The sequence below is a fragment of the Platichthys flesus genome, chromosome 13, assembly GCF_949316205.1.
Source record: "Platichthys flesus chromosome 13, fPlaFle2.1, whole genome shotgun sequence".
Taxonomy (NCBI): domain Eukaryota; kingdom Metazoa; phylum Chordata; class Actinopteri; order Pleuronectiformes; family Pleuronectidae; genus Platichthys; species Platichthys flesus.
In genome coordinates, this window is record NC_084957.1 from 4,761,072 (window position 1) to 4,782,012 (window position 20,941).

At 41.8% G+C, this 20,941-nt stretch overlaps 1 protein-coding gene across 1 annotated transcript in view; it reads right to left on the reverse strand.

Moving 5' to 3' along the window:
• dnah7 (dynein, axonemal, heavy chain 7) overlaps positions 1–20,941 on the reverse strand; it is a 62,342-nt gene that overhangs the window by 27,408 nt on the left and 13,993 nt on the right. Inside the window, exons 21-40 of the mRNA XM_062402141.1 lie at positions 19,070–19,263; positions 18,621–18,819; positions 18,019–18,159; positions 17,159–17,371; positions 16,919–17,028; positions 16,095–16,263; positions 15,443–15,545; positions 14,472–14,599; positions 13,857–14,069; positions 13,079–13,177; positions 12,282–12,530; positions 11,364–11,513; positions 8,281–8,463; positions 6,843–7,019; positions 6,550–6,681; positions 4,536–4,757; positions 3,132–3,329; positions 990–1,145; positions 583–751; positions 65–191 (exon numbers count right to left, since the gene is read on the reverse strand). Of these exons, the coding sequence (XP_062258125.1) occupies positions 65–191; positions 583–751; positions 990–1,145; positions 3,132–3,329; positions 4,536–4,757; positions 6,550–6,681; positions 6,843–7,019; positions 8,281–8,463; positions 11,364–11,513; positions 12,282–12,530; positions 13,079–13,177; positions 13,857–14,069; positions 14,472–14,599; positions 15,443–15,545; positions 16,095–16,263; positions 16,919–17,028; positions 17,159–17,371; positions 18,019–18,159; positions 18,621–18,819; positions 19,070–19,263 (3,332 nt within the window). The remainder of the gene's footprint in view (positions 1–64; positions 192–582; positions 752–989; positions 1,146–3,131; positions 3,330–4,535; positions 4,758–6,549; positions 6,682–6,842; positions 7,020–8,280; positions 8,464–11,363; positions 11,514–12,281; positions 12,531–13,078; positions 13,178–13,856; positions 14,070–14,471; positions 14,600–15,442; positions 15,546–16,094; positions 16,264–16,918; positions 17,029–17,158; positions 17,372–18,018; positions 18,160–18,620; positions 18,820–19,069; positions 19,264–20,941) is intronic.

Below are 20,941 nucleotides of genomic sequence, written 5' to 3' on the forward strand. Positions count from 1 at the left end.
CTGCTAGCAGAGAAGCTCAATCGATTATTAGTACTTAAAGGATTTGGTTATGAACTCAAAATACCGTATGTTGAAATGCCAGTCCATGATCCTGGAGAAAATCGTGTACATCGTCTTCTCATCGAAATCATTAATGGTAATCATGTTGAAGTGGCGCAGGTAACGAGGAGTGACAGGGCTCCGCCCTCCACCTAAAGAATAAGCAGAACAGAAAACCTTTTAAAATGTATAACCCTGAATCTCTTTCTGTTTTACTTTTAAAAAGCTGAAAGCACAAGCCCCAACTGCGAGTACTGGAAGTATGTGAGGATCTTTCTCTTACGGCTGGTAGCTGACTCAGTGGACAGGGGTGCATTCAAGCATACATGGGTGGTTGTATTGGGAGAGGAAGTGCAATTTGTAAGCACTTTAAGGCTGCAGGGACACAACACAGCAGGTGGTGGCTGGTTTGTGACATTGTCTCCACTGCACTTGAGCAGCATTTAGTGGCCAGCTCCATTCTGTCCACCAACCTAAGGCTTTGAAACTGTACCTCCTATGATGCTGTTACTAAAATGAAGGGCTGCTCGAGCTGATCCTTACCAGGTGGCCCCATAGCACATATGATCTGGATATCCACCAGGTTGATCATGGAGCAGTTCTTTGTGTCGTACCAGTTCCAATGGTCCAGCCACTGTCGCAGCAGCTCCACAGGTGGCTGGGCTCCATAAACCTCCCTGGCTGGCATGTTCACATCGTCCACAAACACCACCTGATCAGATGTAAACGGAATAAAATTCATATCGCAAGGTGATACTTAAAACTACACTGATATCTGTTAAGATGTTAAGTCTTTCAAAGCTACAATTCAAAATAAGACGATTAAGTGAATACACATCTTTACAAAGGCAACATTTCAGCGACTCGCATCATTTATATGAATGTTTACTGGAAAATAAATGAAGCATACCAACATATAACATTATATGAATGTAATGAGGAGGGTTTACCATTTTCTTTCCCAGTGGAGGGCCGAACACTCCCTTGCGCCGCTTATCCAGCTTGGACATAATTATGTTCTGGGTCTGAGCAGCTGTAGTCTGGGCTGAGAAGTTGATAAATAACGGACTGTACACGTCCTTCTGCAGCTGATTCAATAGGAAGTCCTGGGTAATAGATATTTGAAATATGAGCACAGGTTATCGTTAAATCAATTGTACAGAAGTATAGTACAGTATCGTATACTACCACTGATATTAACAATAAAATAATGCAAAATGGTGGCAGGATGCAACAAATAAAAGATACTAACTAATAACCATGACACGTTGTAAATGAGTCCTGTATGTCATAAAATAGGAGATATAAGATATTCGGAAAACTTAAAGCGACTTAAGAAGGTGTGCGAATGTCTGTGACTTAATTCCCAATTAAATGTAATCAAGGTACTAACACGGTTAATATAACCGCCGGCTTAAAAAGAAAAAATGCTCATTACATCTGAAGGTACCTCACTCTATTCTCGAGACACCTTACGCAGGTTGAGTGCATAAAAAATGATGATTTCCAATTCGGTCCTGGCAAATGGTTGTGATAAGCTTTAAAAATCTAATTAAATGTGGCAATTAGTATGTATTTCATTAGATAAAAATTGGATCTCAGTTAATCCCTGAAAATGACTTTGAAATGTAGTAGGAAATTAGTTGCCCTCCGAGGACATGTTCCAAAGTGATGTTCTGTAGGTCAAAAGGGTAAAATCATTGAATTTTTGATTTTCCACGAGAGGCTTACAAAAGGGCCTTATTTTACTACAAGCTAAAGGGGGCTTTTTATGAAAGGTCATTTTGATAAATGGGCCTTCTCCTTTTTGTTTGAACAGAGAACACAGAGCAGAGAACACAGAGGCAGGTGATTTAATCATAGTTGTATCTACTTTCATGGTACTTTTACTATGTACCCTGTATGTTCAGAGCACGCGGCCGAGCTTCTCCTCAGTGCATGTGAACAAGCATGCACACGGCGCTCACACACATGCCTGGGAAATCGTGGGTAATGAGCTGTATAATTGAAGTGGGCTCTGCGATGTGAACGATCACATGATGCAGCCGAGGTGCATCATCATCCTCTTGTGTGAATGACAAACCAGAGGCACAGCTTGTGTCTGCCTCACTTCAGAGTATTCTGGCGATGTATGGTGGAGAGTTGTGTACGTTTGTCTGACGGTGCTGGTGCCGGCACAGCGCCAGTCACATTCTTTATGGTCTGCATGCCGGTGCTGCTTTATCACTCCCGCTAGATTTCCCCAATGAGATGATCTCTCTGCTCCCCAGTGTCCCAGGTTTGAACACACTAATGGATGAACTAATGAAGGGAAGGGAAGGAAGGGGGATTAGTCCTTGATATAAATAGCCAAGGGGTCTGCTGAGAGACACCAGCTTCACACCTGGTGCCCGTTGCTGCATCGCTTCCATATTTGTGTGTTCAGGGCACTTATTCTAGTTTCCCTCATCCTATGGAATGATCTTACTTGTACCATTTAGATCTGTACACTTGAACCCTTCACATTAATTGACGTAGCTCTATCTCCTATGATTGGACACACTGCTCTCACGTTAGGGCAGAAGCTTCTGGTCATGCTATGGAAAAATATAGTAGTATCATTTAAAATAGGGGCCAGTGCCGCTCATATATGTATATCAAGTACTTAATGCTGCTTCCAGCTATTATATATAACCTTAACCTGTTGCATTAATATATATCTGAATGAAATATTAATATCAATTAAGAGACTCTGTGGAATACCACTGAAGTAGATTTCTTAAATTTGTGTGACTCACTATTTTTCCGTTTCTCTTTCTGTTTTTGTATTTTCTCTCTGGTTGTGGTTGTTTTGTTATAACCAGGCCTCAATGTGATACACTCATCTGGGACTGGATTTTGTTATTTGCAAGGACAATTATCTAGTAATTACTAAAAAAAAAGATGTATATGTAACTATAAGCCTGTGGGTGTTGGGTATCATAATACTTTCAATGCTTTCCTGCTATTCCACTGTTGGCGGTGCCGAGAAATAGACAGCAAAGGTCGAAAAGTCAAATTACTAATCTGGCAAATGTAGATGTAAAGGAGGAACAGAACAATACACAACTCACAGTAATGTAGACGCTCTTGCCGGTGCCCGTGGGGCCGATGAAGATAGTGGGCCTCTGGTGGGTGATGAGGAGCTCCATTAGCGCCATGCAGCGCACCGTGTTCTCCGTGGGAACAATGATCTCGTTGAACTGCGCGGCTTTGCATATGGGGGAAGCAGTCTTCAGCTCATCCGTCCACAGCTCCCACCTCCCCGGGCCCTGAAGAGAACATCTGCTTATACTTCACATAGAACGGTGTAGTATCCTTGGTGGAGCTAGGATTTTTTCTAAATCCAGGGCCATATAAAGGGCCACAATTTATACAGAGGCGCAGATCAAATGTCCAACATCCCTGCATGCTCCCTGATTCATTAAGATGCACATTCAAATGTAATTTCTTGTTTAGTGTTAACTCTACAGCTTTGAGCAAAGCCTCACATCAATGAATATATTTTGAATATTGTTCATGTTTTAAGTGCATTTAGAAAGATAGGAAATATTTTCTTAACACATTGTCATATATATTGATTGCATCTGTTTAATATAGTCTGAATATTTTTCTATAGGGGCTTCCCCTTTCTGCGGTATAAATGAATTTGGATCAATAGTTAAGAGACTCTCCGAAGCAGCATGAGGACGTGTCTAATCATACTGTGCTCCCACTCAACCAAAACATACCAGAAAGCCCATGGGCTCATAATATCTAGTATTTGACTGTAAATAAGAATATTTGCAAAGAAATGGATTTTGCATATATTGTCGGCCAAAAAGCAACAAAGGTATTTGTGCATAAAAGGTGTCAAACATGATTTTCAGAATTGATTCCAATCCATTGGCATGTTTCAGGTCCCAGGTCTTACTGGTAGACTAAAAATAGCCCATCTTATATACCCACTCCCATCCAGTACCTAGACTGTTTTTCTTTTCCTGAAAACATTGCTTTGTTCATCATCCTCCGTGATAAAGATTGAATTTACTGGCAGCAAATTCAAGGCGGGTGGAGAAATGTGACTGAGACTGAAGCACGACACTTCATAAAGGTCAAACCTAGAAGTAACGAAAGCTTCATTCTTCAAATAAAATGCACCAGTGCTATGTCACTCTGTCCAGTCGGCAAGTGCCTGATATAGACGGGTGCTCTCCTCTGTGCTTATTGTCAGTTATTGAGACAAATGTAGTTTTAAATAATGAATAATATAAGCAGCTGTAGTCTCCGTCGTGCAGGAGAGATATTTTGTGTTGGTCCAGTTCTAAAGATGGAAAAATAAAATATAAAAAAACACAACTAAACCCACCTCCCCCACACACACAAATTTTTCCATACGCAACTCATTAAGACGGAACTCATACATTTCAAAGTGCTTCTTGACACCACACTCATGTAGCAAAGTGCTCGGGCTGCACAGTGATCCGTGACAGACCAACCTCTTTAATGAAGCGATATTGGTAGACCGTCCCCTCGGTGGGCAGGGGAACCGTCAGCTGTTTACGTGGGGCCTCCACAGGGGCCAGAATGCCGTGGCAGGCCTGGGTGTCCTTACTCAGAGGACCGCTCAGTAGCTCCCTCGCCACTGCGTCGAACTTGAGCCGGCCCGAGTCGTCACAGCTGGCGCCCACGGACCACACCAGGCAGAAGACACAGATGCCCTTTGTGAGAAGGACAGAGGTTTTAATAGTTGACTCAGTGTCAATTGCTGCAAGGGGGGCCATTGTGAAAAAGCGATTTCATCTTTTAGCTTCACTTCATCAGTGACACTTTAAGTAGCATTATAAGAATATGTAAATTCCCTGTATCTATAGAGCTTTTCTAGTCTTGATGACCACTCAAAGTGCTTTTACAGCGATTTGGGATGGAAATCAAATGGGATCAAACTGTTGATCTTCTCCTCTTCCCTCTGAGCTTCTACCATTTCAGGTGTGTTTTGTTTGAATCTTGATTCGAATCCTGAGTTTACATCTCATTTTCCCCTCTTTGTGTGGGTTTGCTGTGGGAACATCACATCACAGTCCAGAGGTTTTAAGTCGACCATAGGTTCGAACGTGAGTGTGAATGGTCGTTTCTCTCTTTATGACAGCTCTGGGATACACTGGGGACTTATTCAGGGAATAACCCTACTAGAATGTCAGCTGGGATTGGCTCGAAGGGGTAAGCGTTATAGCCATTACATTAAATTACATGACATTTAGCTGACGCTTTCATCCAAAGCGACTTCCAATTAGTGCATTTAACATCTATGAAGAGCCATCCGGGGTTCAGCATCTTGCCCGAGGATACTTTGGCAAGGGGGCGGGATTCGAGACACCGACCTCCTGGTTGGAGGATGACTACTGATCCACAGCCGCCCTCATATTATCATATTTTAACTAAATGAGGAACAACTCACAAAATGAACACATCTATTTTTAAGATGGGCTTTGTACAATGAGAGAAAAGTATTAAAACAGACACCAGCTCACTGTAACGAAAGCCAAACTTGATAAATCCCTGTGCACAGATGGGGTTTGCAATTAACGAATCGTTTAAAATGTACAGCAACCATGTAAACATCTCTGCCAGTGTACAGATTATATTATGAGACAAAAAAAGCAGAATCCACAGAGAAGAGATGTCTTTGTTGGAGAAAACAGCAGGAATAGTGTAGGAATTGGAAATGAGGCTTAGCAGCCTCATGATAGCTCCTGCTGTTAAGGGCTGATTAATTCAACACTTTGATAATGACTGGCTGAGAAACATGGGAGAGGAGGTTGAAAGGCATTCATCAGTGCAGTGTGCCATGGGGGGATAATAGCAGTGCTTTCAAAAGACATGATTCAGAGGCAAAAAAAAGAAAAAATCAATTGAAACTCATGCGGGGTGCAGAAGAAAGGGCTCATCTGCTAAAACTTTTCAGCTCTTTGTGGGTCTGCGTGGAAGCAAATCTGATGAGGACAGTATATTTAAAGGGGGAAGATGGGCTGTGTGGTGAATACTGTATATTAAATGTTGTTTGGTAGAATAGAAAGGTTTTGAGTGTAATGTCAGCTGTAACCTTTTCGGTTTATAACTCCCAGTTTGAATTAGTTCTAAAATAACTCAATCTAGCTGCAGAAAGCAGACTGGAATGTTTTCTTCTTCAATCTATAACTTTGCTTTACTTTAAATTTATATTAGGTCTTCGCACAATTAGATAACTTGTATTTTGAAACAATAAAATGTTTACCTAATAAAGATAAAACTAATAGAACACGCAGAGCTGCCTTCCTTCAGTGACTAGCTCCTGCTTTCTTATGCTGTTCAGTCTAGCGAACCAATAATTGTTCCTATCAAGTGCAGTTTCTCCCTGTGTGCAAGTCCTGTGTGTCACATCCCTCAGACACTGCCAGGGGCAATTTGGGGTTCAGTATCTTCAGCTCGGGGAATGGGATCAAACTGTCGACCTTCTCGTTGAAATGGACAAACCTCCAACCAGGAGCAAACATCCGTCTCGTTCATGCTCTTCATCTTCTCTTCATCATGAAACTCATCCATCATGCAGTCCATCAGATTCATTAGGGACTTGACAAGATTGGTGTCAGAGGTCGGGGACAGCTCCTGAAATCAAGCAACAAAAATGAGATAACACACATCAAAGATTTGAAAGAAATGATTTGACTCAGGAATAATGATTGGACCAGTGGAAGTTTCCCACTGGAAAATATTGTTCATTGCAAGCAGCTGCCGTATGACAGTATTTCCTGAGGAGGGTTCAGCACCTTGGTAGCCTTTCGAATGAGCTGAATGCAGGGTGGCAGAATGCGGTCGAAGAGGCCAGCAATGAGGTCTCTGTGCGTGGCACTGACTGTGGCTGGCAGTGTATTGAGCCAGGACAGCATAAGAGGCCTCCAGCCCAGCATATGGGGCTCCATGTAGATCATACCACAGCGAGACACCTGCCACAAACACACATCACACCTGAAAAACACTCATCTGTGCAAGTGGCACAGTAAAGGACATTTCACCTTCTCTCAGACATGCACTGAAGTCTAGACTTTTTCCCTGAAATTTTCCAGAGGGGCTTCATGTGAGCACTTGAACATCTGAGTCAGTTGCTCTGGACGTTTTTCATATGTCAGGATGAAAAAAGAGGTGCCGTACTCGTCGAAACGCGAACTTGGAAAACGAACTTGAGATTTTAGAGCGTTTGGCGATAACGGTCGATGCCTGTGTTGATGTGCTGTGAACAAAAACACTGGATTCAGCAGCAGAGTTTTAAACTTCCTCAATGTCTGATCTGCATTTCATGCTTCAAGAGTTCAGATGTGACAGCAGCTTTAGTTCAGATATGATAAGAAAAAGCTTAAAACTAGGAAAAGATCTGTACTTTTCTGCCGTGACCCTCATCCTAAGCTCTTCAGGCTTGAAAAACAATAAACCTTCTTTTTATGATTTGTACTGTGAGCCTGTGTCCTGTGTTTGGGTTTTTACTCATTAGATATAATGTAATATACATGAAAATATAGTAGGGGAGAAAATGGGAAAAAAAGAATGGTATGGCTTTAAGATAAATAACTTCCATAGACAAAAAGATAAGGAGAGATCAACAAAGTACAAAAGGGACAGCGAACAAAGTAATCACTAAAACTTTGAAGCCTCTGCATTCAGCATGATGAAAGGAACAGATGCCCGGCTGTGGAGAATCTTAAATAGAAGTCTGTTTAATAAAAAAAAGTAGAGCCAGCTAGATGCATTCAGGGACATTGGGTTTTCTCTCAAGGCAGCTATGAGTTGCCAGGACAATCCTTTGTTAAAACCTCTCAACAACAAACTGTAAGGAATTGTGGAATAATAAACTTTTCTGGATACACTGCTTGAAATCTTGACAAAGACTTCTGGTCATCCCAAAGGACAAGGCTGTAACAATCTATGTTTTACAAGGTTTGTCATTATTCTTAAGTATGTGGAATGAATGGTATGAACCTCCAATGTGTTATACCCCTCTGCGAAGTATCAACACTGGCGAGTAAAGAGAAGTGATACTACAGGTTTAGCACAGAGAGTCAAGGAATAGTTGCCCGAAAATCTACTCTACTCTAAAAATGTGTTTCTAAATAAGATCAGCAAGCCATTCTTGAAAACATCCAGTTATTGGAAACCATAACTGCACTTGCATCACTGTACACAAGCTCTAATGGAGGTAAAGTTGCTTCTCACTGTGGCTGGTGATGCCACCTCCAGGTCCATGGGCTCAAAGATGAGGCTCATTTGCGGGGACATCTGGATGATCTCGCCGCTCATCAGACACAGCTTCTTGTTGTCGTCGAGTACCGTGTTCATATTCTCGATCCACACGGCATCAACCGGGCCATCAAAGATGAGCCATTTCCTGTCAGGGCTCTGAGAGACAAAGAGATTAGACGGATGAACATTATTGGCCATCCTGGCGACCTTCTGTCTTATTAGTATTTACCGTGGCATAACCAAAGATAAGCACATCATCATATCAGACAAATTCAACCTAAAGAAGAGCTAAGTAAAAATAGTTAGGTAATTCAGAGACAAACAGAGACAAATAAACACATACTGTAAAACTTAAAACCATGTTGAGGCATTTCTACGTCAATATGGAATCAAAACAAACCAAACTATACAGATCTTTTTAAAGTGTTCATGGAGCTTTCCAAGAAGTTTTGAAGAAGAGCTCAAAAGATTAAGATTAAGATGCATTTATTAGTCCCAAACGCATGCACAGACATGCAACGGCACACTCATGCATGTAGGGAAATGTAATCTCTGCTTTTGACCCATCTGGTGCAGGACACACAGAGCAGTGAGCGACCATGTACGGCGCTCAGGGAGCAGTTGTTGGGGGAGTAAGGTGCCTTGCTCAGGGGCACTAGACAGGGTAGGGAGACTCTTGGATTTTTGGACAGATCAATCCAGGTTCGTCTTTTGTTGTCTCTCCGTGGAGTTGAACCAGAGACGAACCAGAGACCTTCTCTGCACATAGTCCAAGTTTCTGCCGCTAGACCACCGCCTCTCAAGTGCACAGAAAGTCGTGTTCTGCACCGGGTTTATAAAGACGCTGCCTGTATCCTTAAATCGTACAGGGCAAGGACATAATGCATTTGCTTCTCTCCCACTAAAATATATTATCCCTGTGCATTCTCTCAAAATCACCAAATAACATAGGTGCATTGTAATCTAAGCAAAGGATGTTTTACTAAATTTATGAAATTAACACCTACGCTGTCATAATGGAGGTTGACAACAAACTCACAAAATTCTCCAGTTAAATTTGCTGGCGAGAACGGCGCTTTAAATTGATTTGTCGTAACCTAAACAAATGGGTATGCCTGGGCTGGGGCCATCTGGTGCTTGAGAGGGAAGAGTGTATGCTATAATGTAATGATCTGACAGAGCGGAGGCACTGAAACAAAATGACATTGTGCATTCAAAGTGTAGAATACACATCACTGCTGCTGATTCCAGATTAACACAGAGAAATTAGTTAAATTAAATATGATGTAGAGGGAAACAGAGCATAGCCAGGAAAGACTTTTGTCCAGGTAGGGAAATGACTTTTTCTCAAAACAAAACGAATTAGCTTTGTTCTTCTTCTCCACTTTCATTGTATCGGCACGTTCTATCTCGGCTGTCACAAAAACTCGTTGTGCTCCTTATTCGTTGACAAAGAACAATTTGTCAAATGACAACTTTACACAAGGACAATTATTTTTCAATGACAAGTTCATTTGTAAACAATCTCAGAATAGGGCGAAACATATGATTTTCCATTATGACACGCCTCCACTGCAATCTGTAAATGGTCTGGCCATGTGTGTGCGGCGGTGAACGGACATGATGGAAAGAGTTATTAAAAATCTAAATTTAACAAGACGGCAGTGTTTTATTTAATTTACCCTGTCACCGCAGCTTTTCTCTCTAACAGCTTGAAATGAATTGCAAAGTCGTGCGATCTTCTCGCTGCACAGCTAACTGTAATATAAAACATGAGTGCACTGCACCTTTGCTTACACCCTAATGTGCCACTGGAGCAATGTGCTTTCAGGTTTTAATGGATGCTGAAAAGAGCAGCAGCACTTCCTCCAAGTGAATCAGCTCTGAATAATGGAGGAAGCAGCAGAATAATTCTACATGTCTATTGTATGCCTAACAACTGTTTGGCACTCTCAGACAAGGTCATGGTATTTATGCTTCTTTAGAGGACAGTGTGGCTGCAGCAGAGATTTAACAAAAACACTTTTTGTTTTGAGTGGTGACACAACGCTGCTAAAAACTAGATAGTAAAGGTTTAAAGGAGACACATTATCTTCATATTCAGGTTTGGGAATGAAATGAGGTTATTATTTGAAAAGTTGCCCTCATGTTTAGAAAACACGTTTCTTTCCTCATTGCTGCAGCTCCTCTTTTAAGCCTCTGTCTCTTTAATCCCCTTCCTGATAAAACCCAGTCGGCTCTGATTGGCCGCCCTCCTGCTCTCTCTTTCCCTGGCTTTATTAAGGGCCTTGCTAGACTAACAACTTGCCTAATGCAAATGCACGACTCCCGGAAGTATCAGCCGGACTAATGAACCTTTCCTGGAGCTGCACCATTGATGTTTTCAGTGGGGGAGCAGACTTAGAGCAGACTATACCTTTAACATAGACCAAAAATAAAACTTTAACACAGTAAGATCAATATGTTTCTTCACATACACATTATATTTACATTATCTTGGAGTAATTAAAGCTCCATTATTCCTATAAATTATTTCAAGACTTAAATTTGCCAAAGACGTGAGAACTTTTACATCAAGGATCTAAGAGGAGCTCAGTGGGTTTCGTTTGGCAGCCTGTTAAAACAGAACCAGATGTACCAAAATGTATTACATGTGAACTTTGACTTTTTAGTTTGGTCATTGCCCCAAGCGCTAACATGAAGGAGGCTTCACTTTTGGGGAACAGTCATGTCATCGGTCCACGACACAGTTCTGAATCTGCAATCTGCAACTTCACTTCAGTCTGAGACCAAGATTTTAGGATTAGGGTCAACATATGTGATATTATTTGTAAATATACTGCACACACTATCAAGGACCTGGAGAAACATGCAACATTATGGAAGGTATTATCGCTCCCACAGATCATTTTGGCATATCAGAGGTTGTGAATGATGAAATATTACATGAATATGTCAATGTTACCTCATAGGATGTCAAAATGAACGCCCGTTGCACAATTATACTGAAATTCAAGTGCTTCATATCCCGAAATGTTTTTTAGAAGCCATCCTACCTGGGAGGCAGCAAAGGTTCTGTAGCTGACAGCGAGGATGCCATCCGACCACTCGTGAGAGACTGGGTCAAACTGGCCATAGAGCTGGCCCATGGTGATGGATTTGGGGTTGATGACGGTGATTTGCACCTGATTCTCATCCATGAGACCCTGTAAATGCAGTGACACATACAAACACAAATCATAAACATAGAGATACCATAAGCTCAAGAGAAATGGATGCACTGGTTAGAGGTTTTCTCCTAAAAAACAGCAAAAACAAAGGAAAACACATGTTTGAATGAGCATGACGGCCACTCGTTCGACTAACTTGTCGACGCCAAGACTCACAAATTGCTCACAGGATTACTGTTTGCGTGACAGAGATCTGCTAACTGAGGAAGAGAAGCAAAGAAACTGCGACAAAAGGCTTTTCAGACAAGGTGTCACTTTGAGTTAAAAACAATGAGACTGCGAGGTGCCGACGGGATAAAAAAAAACAATACAAAGAGGAGTGAGAGGGGAGAGGGGTTGGACATGATCAGTGGATGTGCAGCGACAAGGATGACTATGATAAATGTGGCGTTCCCAGGCGTTCCATCAGCAGGCCTTCATCTGTCTCCTTTGTGGGATGTCTCGCAGCCCTCAGCCATATACAGCACACCAGCCCTGCTCCTCTCCCGGAGATCGATAACTACTAAACAAAGAATACAGCTCTGACAGATTGAATGGATGTGTTTACCCGGGACAAACATGTAGCTCAGATAAGCCTTGGATATTGATTATAATGCATATTTTTACTTGACATAAAAGTTTGGATTTTTTTTCACAGATTGAATACTCCTAAACCTCAGGGGACCCCATCAAAATTCATAATGCAAAACATTTAGAAATGCATGGTCTGCAGCCTACTGATATGATTTAAACAGGTCAACGTACCTTTTCACAGACGTCATGAAGGGCAGCTGCCAGCACACGGTATGCACTGGTCTTTCCTCCAAAGGGCTCACCCACCAGCATGAAGCCGTGCCTCACGATCATCATCTCATAGATCTGCAGGATTTTCTCTGCAAAGAAGTCAGTGACCTGCAGGTTCATGCGTTTGCAGTTTTCCTCAATGGCCTCCCGCAGGATGTGGTAGTCTCGATTTGGGAGCTCGACCCCCGGGAAGAGGTCAGAGGTGATACCCTGAGATGGAAAGGCAAAGTTGGTGGAGGACCGTGAATGTTGAATGAGGAAACATATATATTTAATAATTCAAAGTTATCGGCTTCACACTTCCCGAAAAGTAGTCGACCAGTCGATTAATCCCAGGAGAGGATTTGTGTGGGAGATATTGGACATTTGATGGTCAGTAATAGAACGAGAATTAAGCCACTACTGTATTACTGCTCCCTACTAAACAACAGCTACACAACTAGTGCGACGACGTGTTAACTAGGAGTTTTGAACGTCGCCTCGTCGAGTCGTCTACAAAACCCCTAGTTTATATTAAACACTATATACAATGGAAACAAGTTTACACACACACAAAAACACATTCACCTTGAGGTGTTTACAAACGACTGAGAGACACACACACACATTTTCAAGTGAACTCTACTGAGTCAAACAGACTTAAATTGTCCTTCGTTTTGCTTCGTGGTTCCAAATGAACTGACTGGAATTAGCATAGGCCGACATTAACTGACGTGTTCCTAGTGTCAGTCAAGATGGGACTCTCCACTCTGTCGCACCTCAAATAGCTTCAGATCATGGGCCAGGAACTTGGGCAGATTGACATCGATAATGGATCTCAGCAACAGGGTGTCTTCATTGTCCTCTGGAAAAGTGAGCTGCCCAAAGGAGGAGCGAGGAGAGAAAGAGAACATAGTTAACATATAATTAATATATAAATAATAACAACATATAAGGTGAAAAAAAAGACAGAACGAAAGCCAAGAACAAAGGTATGAATAAAGATGCAACTGAGAAGTAACTATGAGGAATTAAGGGGCTAAATGAAGATATATTTCACTGTCAGATTCCTCTGTGCCACATGTAGTTCACAAACAATCACTCATCTGAATGTCATCTGATGAAGACATGCCCACTGTTTGTACCATTACTCCCTCAGTGCATACACATCTCTTTGGATAGAATAATAAAGACATTTTGAATTGTGCATACATTCAAAATATAATCACAATAGCACTAATACTTAAAACGAGTGCATTGTATTAGAACAAAATCTTTTTACAGTTTTTTCTGAGGATGATGCAAGATATTACACTTATTGTTCAGCTCAACTTCCATCAGAACAATGAGCAAGAGTTGGGAAATAGTGGAAACCTAATTAGGCCTCGCCTCTTACGATTTGTCTTTCAGTTGTATGATCAAAGATGGCTCTACTCTATTAAAACTTCACTATAACATATATAAAATAAAATAAAAACCATGTTCATTGTGGTGGTGTGGTTCTGGTGAAACCAGCTTGAGTTCATATCACAGTCAATGGGTTATGAGGTACGGTACCTTCAGGTTTCCGGCGGCGGTCAGCACGGACTTGACAGCTCTCATGCCGTAGTCGTAGTGATGCTGCATGGACAGTTGCTCTGAGCAGAGTCGATAAGTTGCCACGATTTTCACAGACAGGGGCCGCGCGGTAACAAAGCCACAAGAGTAGAGCACAATCTCTGCGATCATCGCGTAGTCCGGCACCATCATAGCCACAGTCCGGAACAACGCCTGGTATGGAGAGAAGGTTTCACATGGAAAATAGTTCTGATATATGGAGACAGGCATTAACGATATGTTGATATATTTTTTTTAAACATCACAGTTGGAGCCTTTAACCTCCCCTTCTTGTTTTAAATTAAGTTTTTAAACATGTTAAAATTGTAAGTATTTCTCCATTAGCACTGCATTATACAAATGCTAGTCTGAGAAAAAGGGATTCAAACAGACAGGTCACAAGCATAAGACTCATTTTCACCAAGTCACAAGGAATATAGGTGTAGAGTTACCTTCAAGCCACATTAAGACTACGAGGAGAATATTTTCATGTCACGCCTTTTGAATAAGTTATTTTTGTAAGTTTGAGGAACAAGAAAGAGGAGTGGGACTTTCAAATAGAAAACAATACTGTACCTTGAGGTTGTCTGGTAGCTCAGAGCGTCCAGCGTAGCCGGGGTTCATAGTAATGAACACGGCACAGGAAGGGTTGAGTTTCAGCTCTGTTCCTTCAAACAGCAGCATCTCAGCATGCGCAGCAATTCCTTGGAAGACAGAGTTACACTATAATGCATTTAAATTAATTTTAATTTTTGAACTCTTTTGTATCCAGATGTCATATTCATATGCAATGTCATGTATTTTCATTGTATTTTCATATGTAGTTGCCTCATAATATTTAATTGCAGCCACTGCTGATGTCAAGGCTGCAGGTGGAGGAGATCCACTGAACCAATCGCAAAGGTTTTACAAACCCCAAATGGTAAACATAGGGCACAAGTTAAAAATTCCAAAGCTCCCCTTAAAAAGCCGCAGCCATAGCATTACATGCTTTATCATTTCTCACAATAAAACCTATAGTTCACTTATTTGACTAAGAACTGTTCAACATACAACACCCTCCATTCACGATTAAAGAAAGACTTGTGGCATCCAACCAGCAGCAGAAACTATTAAGTCTTATTTAAGTAACAGATTTCTATTTGCAGTTTTGGGTTTTGGGCTCAGAAAATGTACAACCGTCATGAAGTGCAGCTGCCAGCCAACGGTTCACACTGGTCTTTTTTCTGGATTTTATCTGCAAAGAAGTCGATGACTTGCAGGTGATTTGGACACCCGTGCCTCTAACTCATCATTTGATGTCCACAGTACATGTGAGAGACGTTGCTGGGCTGCAGTGAGCAATGCTCAGTAGAAGGTCTGCTGTCCAGTCAACACAAATTCTGTTAGCTTTGTGTCTTTGTAGAGTAAATGTTTTGAAACGCTTTTGTACTGATGGAAATATGTCAGATTTGTCTGTGGTACACTGGCGGCTTACACAAAGATCAAAAGGAAAGAAAGCCAGACGGTCCAGAAGAAGAAGAAGAAGAAGAAGAAGAAGCACAAACCTCTCTGTATGGTGAGAATCTGTTGAGCCACCACTGACAGCACCTCCAAGTCTATGCGGTTGAACTCATCAAAGCAGGCCCAAGCTCCGCAGGACAGAAGGCCCTGGTCACACACACACACACACACGCACACACACACACACACACACACACACACACACACACACACACACACACACACACACACACACACACACACACACACACACACACACACACACACACACACACACACACACACACACACACACACACACACACACACACACACACACACGCAGATAAACAATTTTGCTCTAAACAACTCTAAACTTCAATCATTCAGTGTGATTCCCACATTCCAGTCAAAACACATCTGTAATCATGTGACACTGATCAACTGCTGCAGAACTTCACAACTCATATTATTATGAGACTCTTTGATATGGTCGTACTCGATGGGTTTTTCCCTGGTAGAAATATCTATTCTGGCACACTTCCATCAGAAAGACTGCATATGGGGATATCCATTTCTAAATTAATCATAAGAAGTTAAACACTTTTTGAACGCTTCACTGAGTGTGGGTGTGGGGCGATTTAAAAAAAGGGATGTTTATGTTTAAATCACTGCTGTTACTAGTAAGATTCAGCCACAGCAAGAGAACTGACTCACTTTGAAGAATTTGCCCAGAGCGATGTAATCCAGTCCGTCAGAGCAGTTGAAGACCACACACTGCTTGGCCACGGCTTTAGCCAAGTCTTTGGTTGTCTCTGTCTTCCCGGTTCCAGCTGGGCCCTCAGGCGCCCCTCCCAAATGCAGTTGGAGGGCACCGAACAAAGTGCTGAAGGAGGATCGAACCGACGGCACAAAGCTTACAGAGTGAGTTTCCCCATTGTAATAACTATCGTTATCTTCATCAATGTCAGAACAGGCTCAGCTCCACCTCGCTGACAAAACATTTAGACTCAGGAATTGTGTGTCAGACAGTCTGGCTGCCGGAAAGCTCTTTAAAGCTCTATTGAAATGGGTGGTCGATTTTCGAGACTTTGTAACTAGACCATATTTCTTTTTTATTTAAAAAATGAAGGAAATGCACAATAAAAACGATACAACTCTCTTTAGCTGTCAAAACAGGATCACTTATTTGCGGCAGTGATTCCACATAATGTGATTCCACACAATGTGGAATATGCGTTACCGTACATGCAGGCTGTCAATCTCCTGTTCTAACACATACCACATCTATTGGATTCCGATCTGAAGATCGGATTGGCCACTTAACTCACTGTTACCGGTTTGAGACGACTTCTGCTTTAGGACGTGGTTTTATTGTGGCTGTAAAGGGATGCACGTGGTCAGGTGATTGGCTGAATTAGTTAACTGCATGAATACGCAGGTGTACAGATGCTTGGTGCGTGTACATTTGCACCCGAAACCCATGTTCTCTCATCTCCAGTTACATTTTTAGAAAATATCAGACTGTTTGGTAGCTTTACCGGTAGCAGCGGTCGGTGAGAGGGGTTATAACCAGACGTGGTGTGTTGCCTAGGTACTCATAACCGTAACGCAACCCAGCATTGATCATCTTGGTCTCAAGGTGGTTCTCCTGTTCAGGGTGAGATGCAGAGCTCAGAGGTCAGTCACATGGAAGTAAAGAATTTCATCATCACCTCGAGCAAGCAGCGTGGCCCCTATATGGCTCTCTAAGCACAAAATCCCCCAAACATTCTACCTACCACCCAGTAGTAGCGCAACTGGCTGAGCCACTCAAAGTCATTTTCATCGCTTATTCCCTTTTGCACCAGCGTGGCCAGCACGTCCCTCGCATGGACATCCAGCACGACGAGGGCTCCGAGGGTCACCCGGTTTTGCTTGGACAGCGTGCCACGTACGAGTCCCACGATGTCGTCGATCTGTCTGTTGTTCTGCTCCAGGTAGGTGTGCAGGGCCTGAGGGGGAGAGGCAGTGATAAAAAGAAGGCAGGGAAGGCAGGAGTTTATCAAGACAGAGAGAGGCTGTTATTAAGACCCCATCGAAAAACTAAAGGTCACAAATTTCATCCGTGAAACAACTACCGACTCCGACACTATCGAGACATCCAAGACTTTTTACTTCTTTCGTGAGAGCTGCTGCTGGTGGGGCCTGACCTACACCCTATGCAGTGTCTGGAGGTATATCAAGAGACAAACATCACCGGTGATACAAAGGGGGGTTACTATCAAACACCATTATGCCTCATCAGGCTTTGGCAGCAGACGTCTCCTGTCTATTTCAACAAAATGTGACGGATCTATTTCAGTCTATAATTCTCACTTAAACTAGTTGTTAAATTCATAGTCACGGAAAACTACAGTAGCTGTTGTGAAATAATTATCTCATGTTTTTTAAACACAATCAGGAATAAAAAAATTCCTTACAAATGAACAAATGTAGGCTTGCTGAAATCAAACATCTGAAGATCCCAGGAAACAATATAAAATACCTTATGTGACGAAAAAGGAAATTACCTCAAGAGAACATACAATATAGATCCTGTGATTCCAAATACACACTGTGCATGAATTGCGTGCAACAGTTGCAATAAAGAGTTGATCACCTTCTGTCCTGCACTGATGGCTTCATGTATATCCTTCGTCCAGTAGACCTGTGAGACACACAGCACAGTCTGGCCCGGCCATGCACGCACCCAGTTTGTCCTAACCTCATTGGGGTATGCCTGGATTGCCTCGCCAATCACCTGCAGTGACAGACAGAGGCTTACATCCTATAGGTTTCTGTATCATGATGGATAATATGAAGGATACAGGGGGTCCCCTTGAATGTGCATGTTCCTTTTTGTTGGCATGGATTTGTTTGGTTGCATGTATGAGTGAATAGAAAGTAACTAGAAGGACACCAAGAGAGCGGCTGATTGGACACTTTATCTCCTTATAACATATATATTCTGACCTTATTTGCTACTTTAATCAATCTATAATGGTGTACTTGATCTTTTTTTTACTCTTTTCGCTGTTACATTTTATTTTTGTATTTGCGATAGCATTCAATGAATCCACTCCCAAAGTTAATAGGTTCTCCTTGGCCAGTAACCCATTCTTCTACCACGTTTTAAAAAAATATGTTTTTGGATAATCCTGCAAAAAGTCAGACAAAGATACAAACAACTATGAAAACGTATTGGCAGAGGTAGTAAAGCACCTTGTGCAGTGAGGCAGTCATGCCGTTCTCTAGCTCCAGAAGCCACTTCTCCACCTGGCCCCTGGCTCTGGAGGTCGAGATGATGTCCAGCAGCTGCACCACTTCCCCCTCGCTGCTCTTCATGTGAGTGATGTCCAGCACGTCAGTGAACACCACACTGGCGATGCCTTCAAAGCACTTCTTCAGATGGGGCTGCACGCTGGAGGAGATGGAAAGGGAAGAGGTAGGGAATCACCTGGTGTTGTCTAACGTCTATAGTAAATATGAGCTTATATTAAAAGTGGTTAGAGACATAAGAGAGAGAAGAGCTGTTCAACTTCTCTAACTTATAAGGAAAGGAGCTTCAATGTTTCAACATTTAAAGCAGCACAACCTCATTGTTGCAAGCTAGTCAAAGACAATGATTCATACAATAGAAATATCATTATGAAAAAGTCATGCCTGTTTACCTTGTGGGATCTTTAGTCTCAGAGAGAATTTCCAGCAGCTCGTCATTGGACAGGAAGAAGAACCGTGGGAAATAGAGCCGCTTCTTCTCCAGATAGGAGTTGAGACCTTTGAGGATCATCTCCAGGAGCTCGTTGGACGCGTTTAGCTTCTCTAGCATCTTGTCGATGGCTGTCACCACCAACACATGCTTGTCCTATCACAGACGGCAGAAACATGTCACATAGTTGGGATGCACATTTATTTAAAACATGCTTATTGATTTGTGCACCCCTTTTGTCAATATCAGGTCCATGCAGACTCATTTCATGTCTCTGGTTTCCAGTCTCTAATGTGGTAAAATGGTTCTTGCAGCGGATATCCACCCACTGTTCGAGTTTTCTAACAACTGCTAATGAAACATGTATTCCCTTTGTCACTTTGGCCTGTCAATGTTTTGACTGTAAAGTACCATAATGCACTATCTCGACTTAAAAGCATTATCCTTATTATTTATGTACAGTGACTCTTAGAACAACTGTATGAGAAATGACACAATGTGCTGCTTTGTGGTTTCTAACTGAGGTGTCTTGTTCCATTAAAAACAAAATGCTATTCCGTAAAACGAATGAAAGTTAAGATATATTGTATATTCATTTGTTGTGCTCATATTTTTCCGGCCGTAAAGTGTCACTGCTGCCTTGAAGGTTGCCTTAAAAACACTGAAATATCTTCCCTTAGCAGCATCCCCTCCGTGTTCCACAGTGAGGCCAACTTGTCAACCGAGAAAAAAAATGTGTGATGGGACAGTAATAGAGATTTCACCTGAGGCCTGTCTCGCAACTATGAAATATTTCAGCTCCGATATCATCTCATCTGTACACTAATTCAATATCCTCTGCCCCAGGAAGTACCTAAATAAAAATTCTATCTAATCTTTGAGGTTTGACAGCGAGCGTCTGAGCCTGCTCATATGAAAACTCTGGCTATTCCGAGACGTGGCACACAGCCTGATATCACCCTCCGAAGCTACAGTGGAGCAACATAACAACATTGCTTTTTTTTCATTTCTCTATATTATTGCTGACAACTCCTTGTAGGAATTAAAGTCTGAGGTGTCGACGGAGGAAAACTATCTTTGTTCTGTTGCTCTGCAGTTTTTTTAATCACCATTAACTCACTATACTAATAAACTTGGAAGTTACAATATAGACAATTTAGCAACACTGCAAGAAACAAAAAACTTTTTCTGTATGAGGCAACACTCTGATGGATTTAAGTAGGTCACTGAGGAAAATACTTGCACATATATGATCTTTAATGTCCCTCAAAAACAGGACGTCTGGTGAGTTTTCACATATCCTAGCAACATTCAGTCAAAACCATCTGCATATCAATACACATATCTATGGCTGAAAAGGAAAATATTGAAGAAAAAACAAATATACAAATATAATATATATATATATATATATATATATATATAATAAGCTACAGAAGTAGAGGCTTAACAGCATTGCATTGCTTCGCCTTCGTACTGCTTTTGCTTTGTAAAGGTGTCCGTCGATTAAAATGAGGCGTAACTGCTGAAAGACACTTAATCTCCTCAAGTTCTGCTCCCCAAAAATTTTGTGAAATTGCAAAGGCCATCTGAAATGAGATAATAATTATGTTTGGATCTCTCGTGATTACTATTGATTTCTTGCAGTGGAGACAGTGGCTCTTGCCTCGTTTCCCGAAAAGTACCTTTCTTCTCCTCCTCTGGTTTCACCACATTATATAAGTAATAAACAAAGAGCAAGAATTAAAGCCATGGGAGACTGTTTTTCGTGAGGTGGTAGTCGGTAAAAGAGAATTTAGATCAGTTCAGACAGTAACTAAAATGAAAATGAACA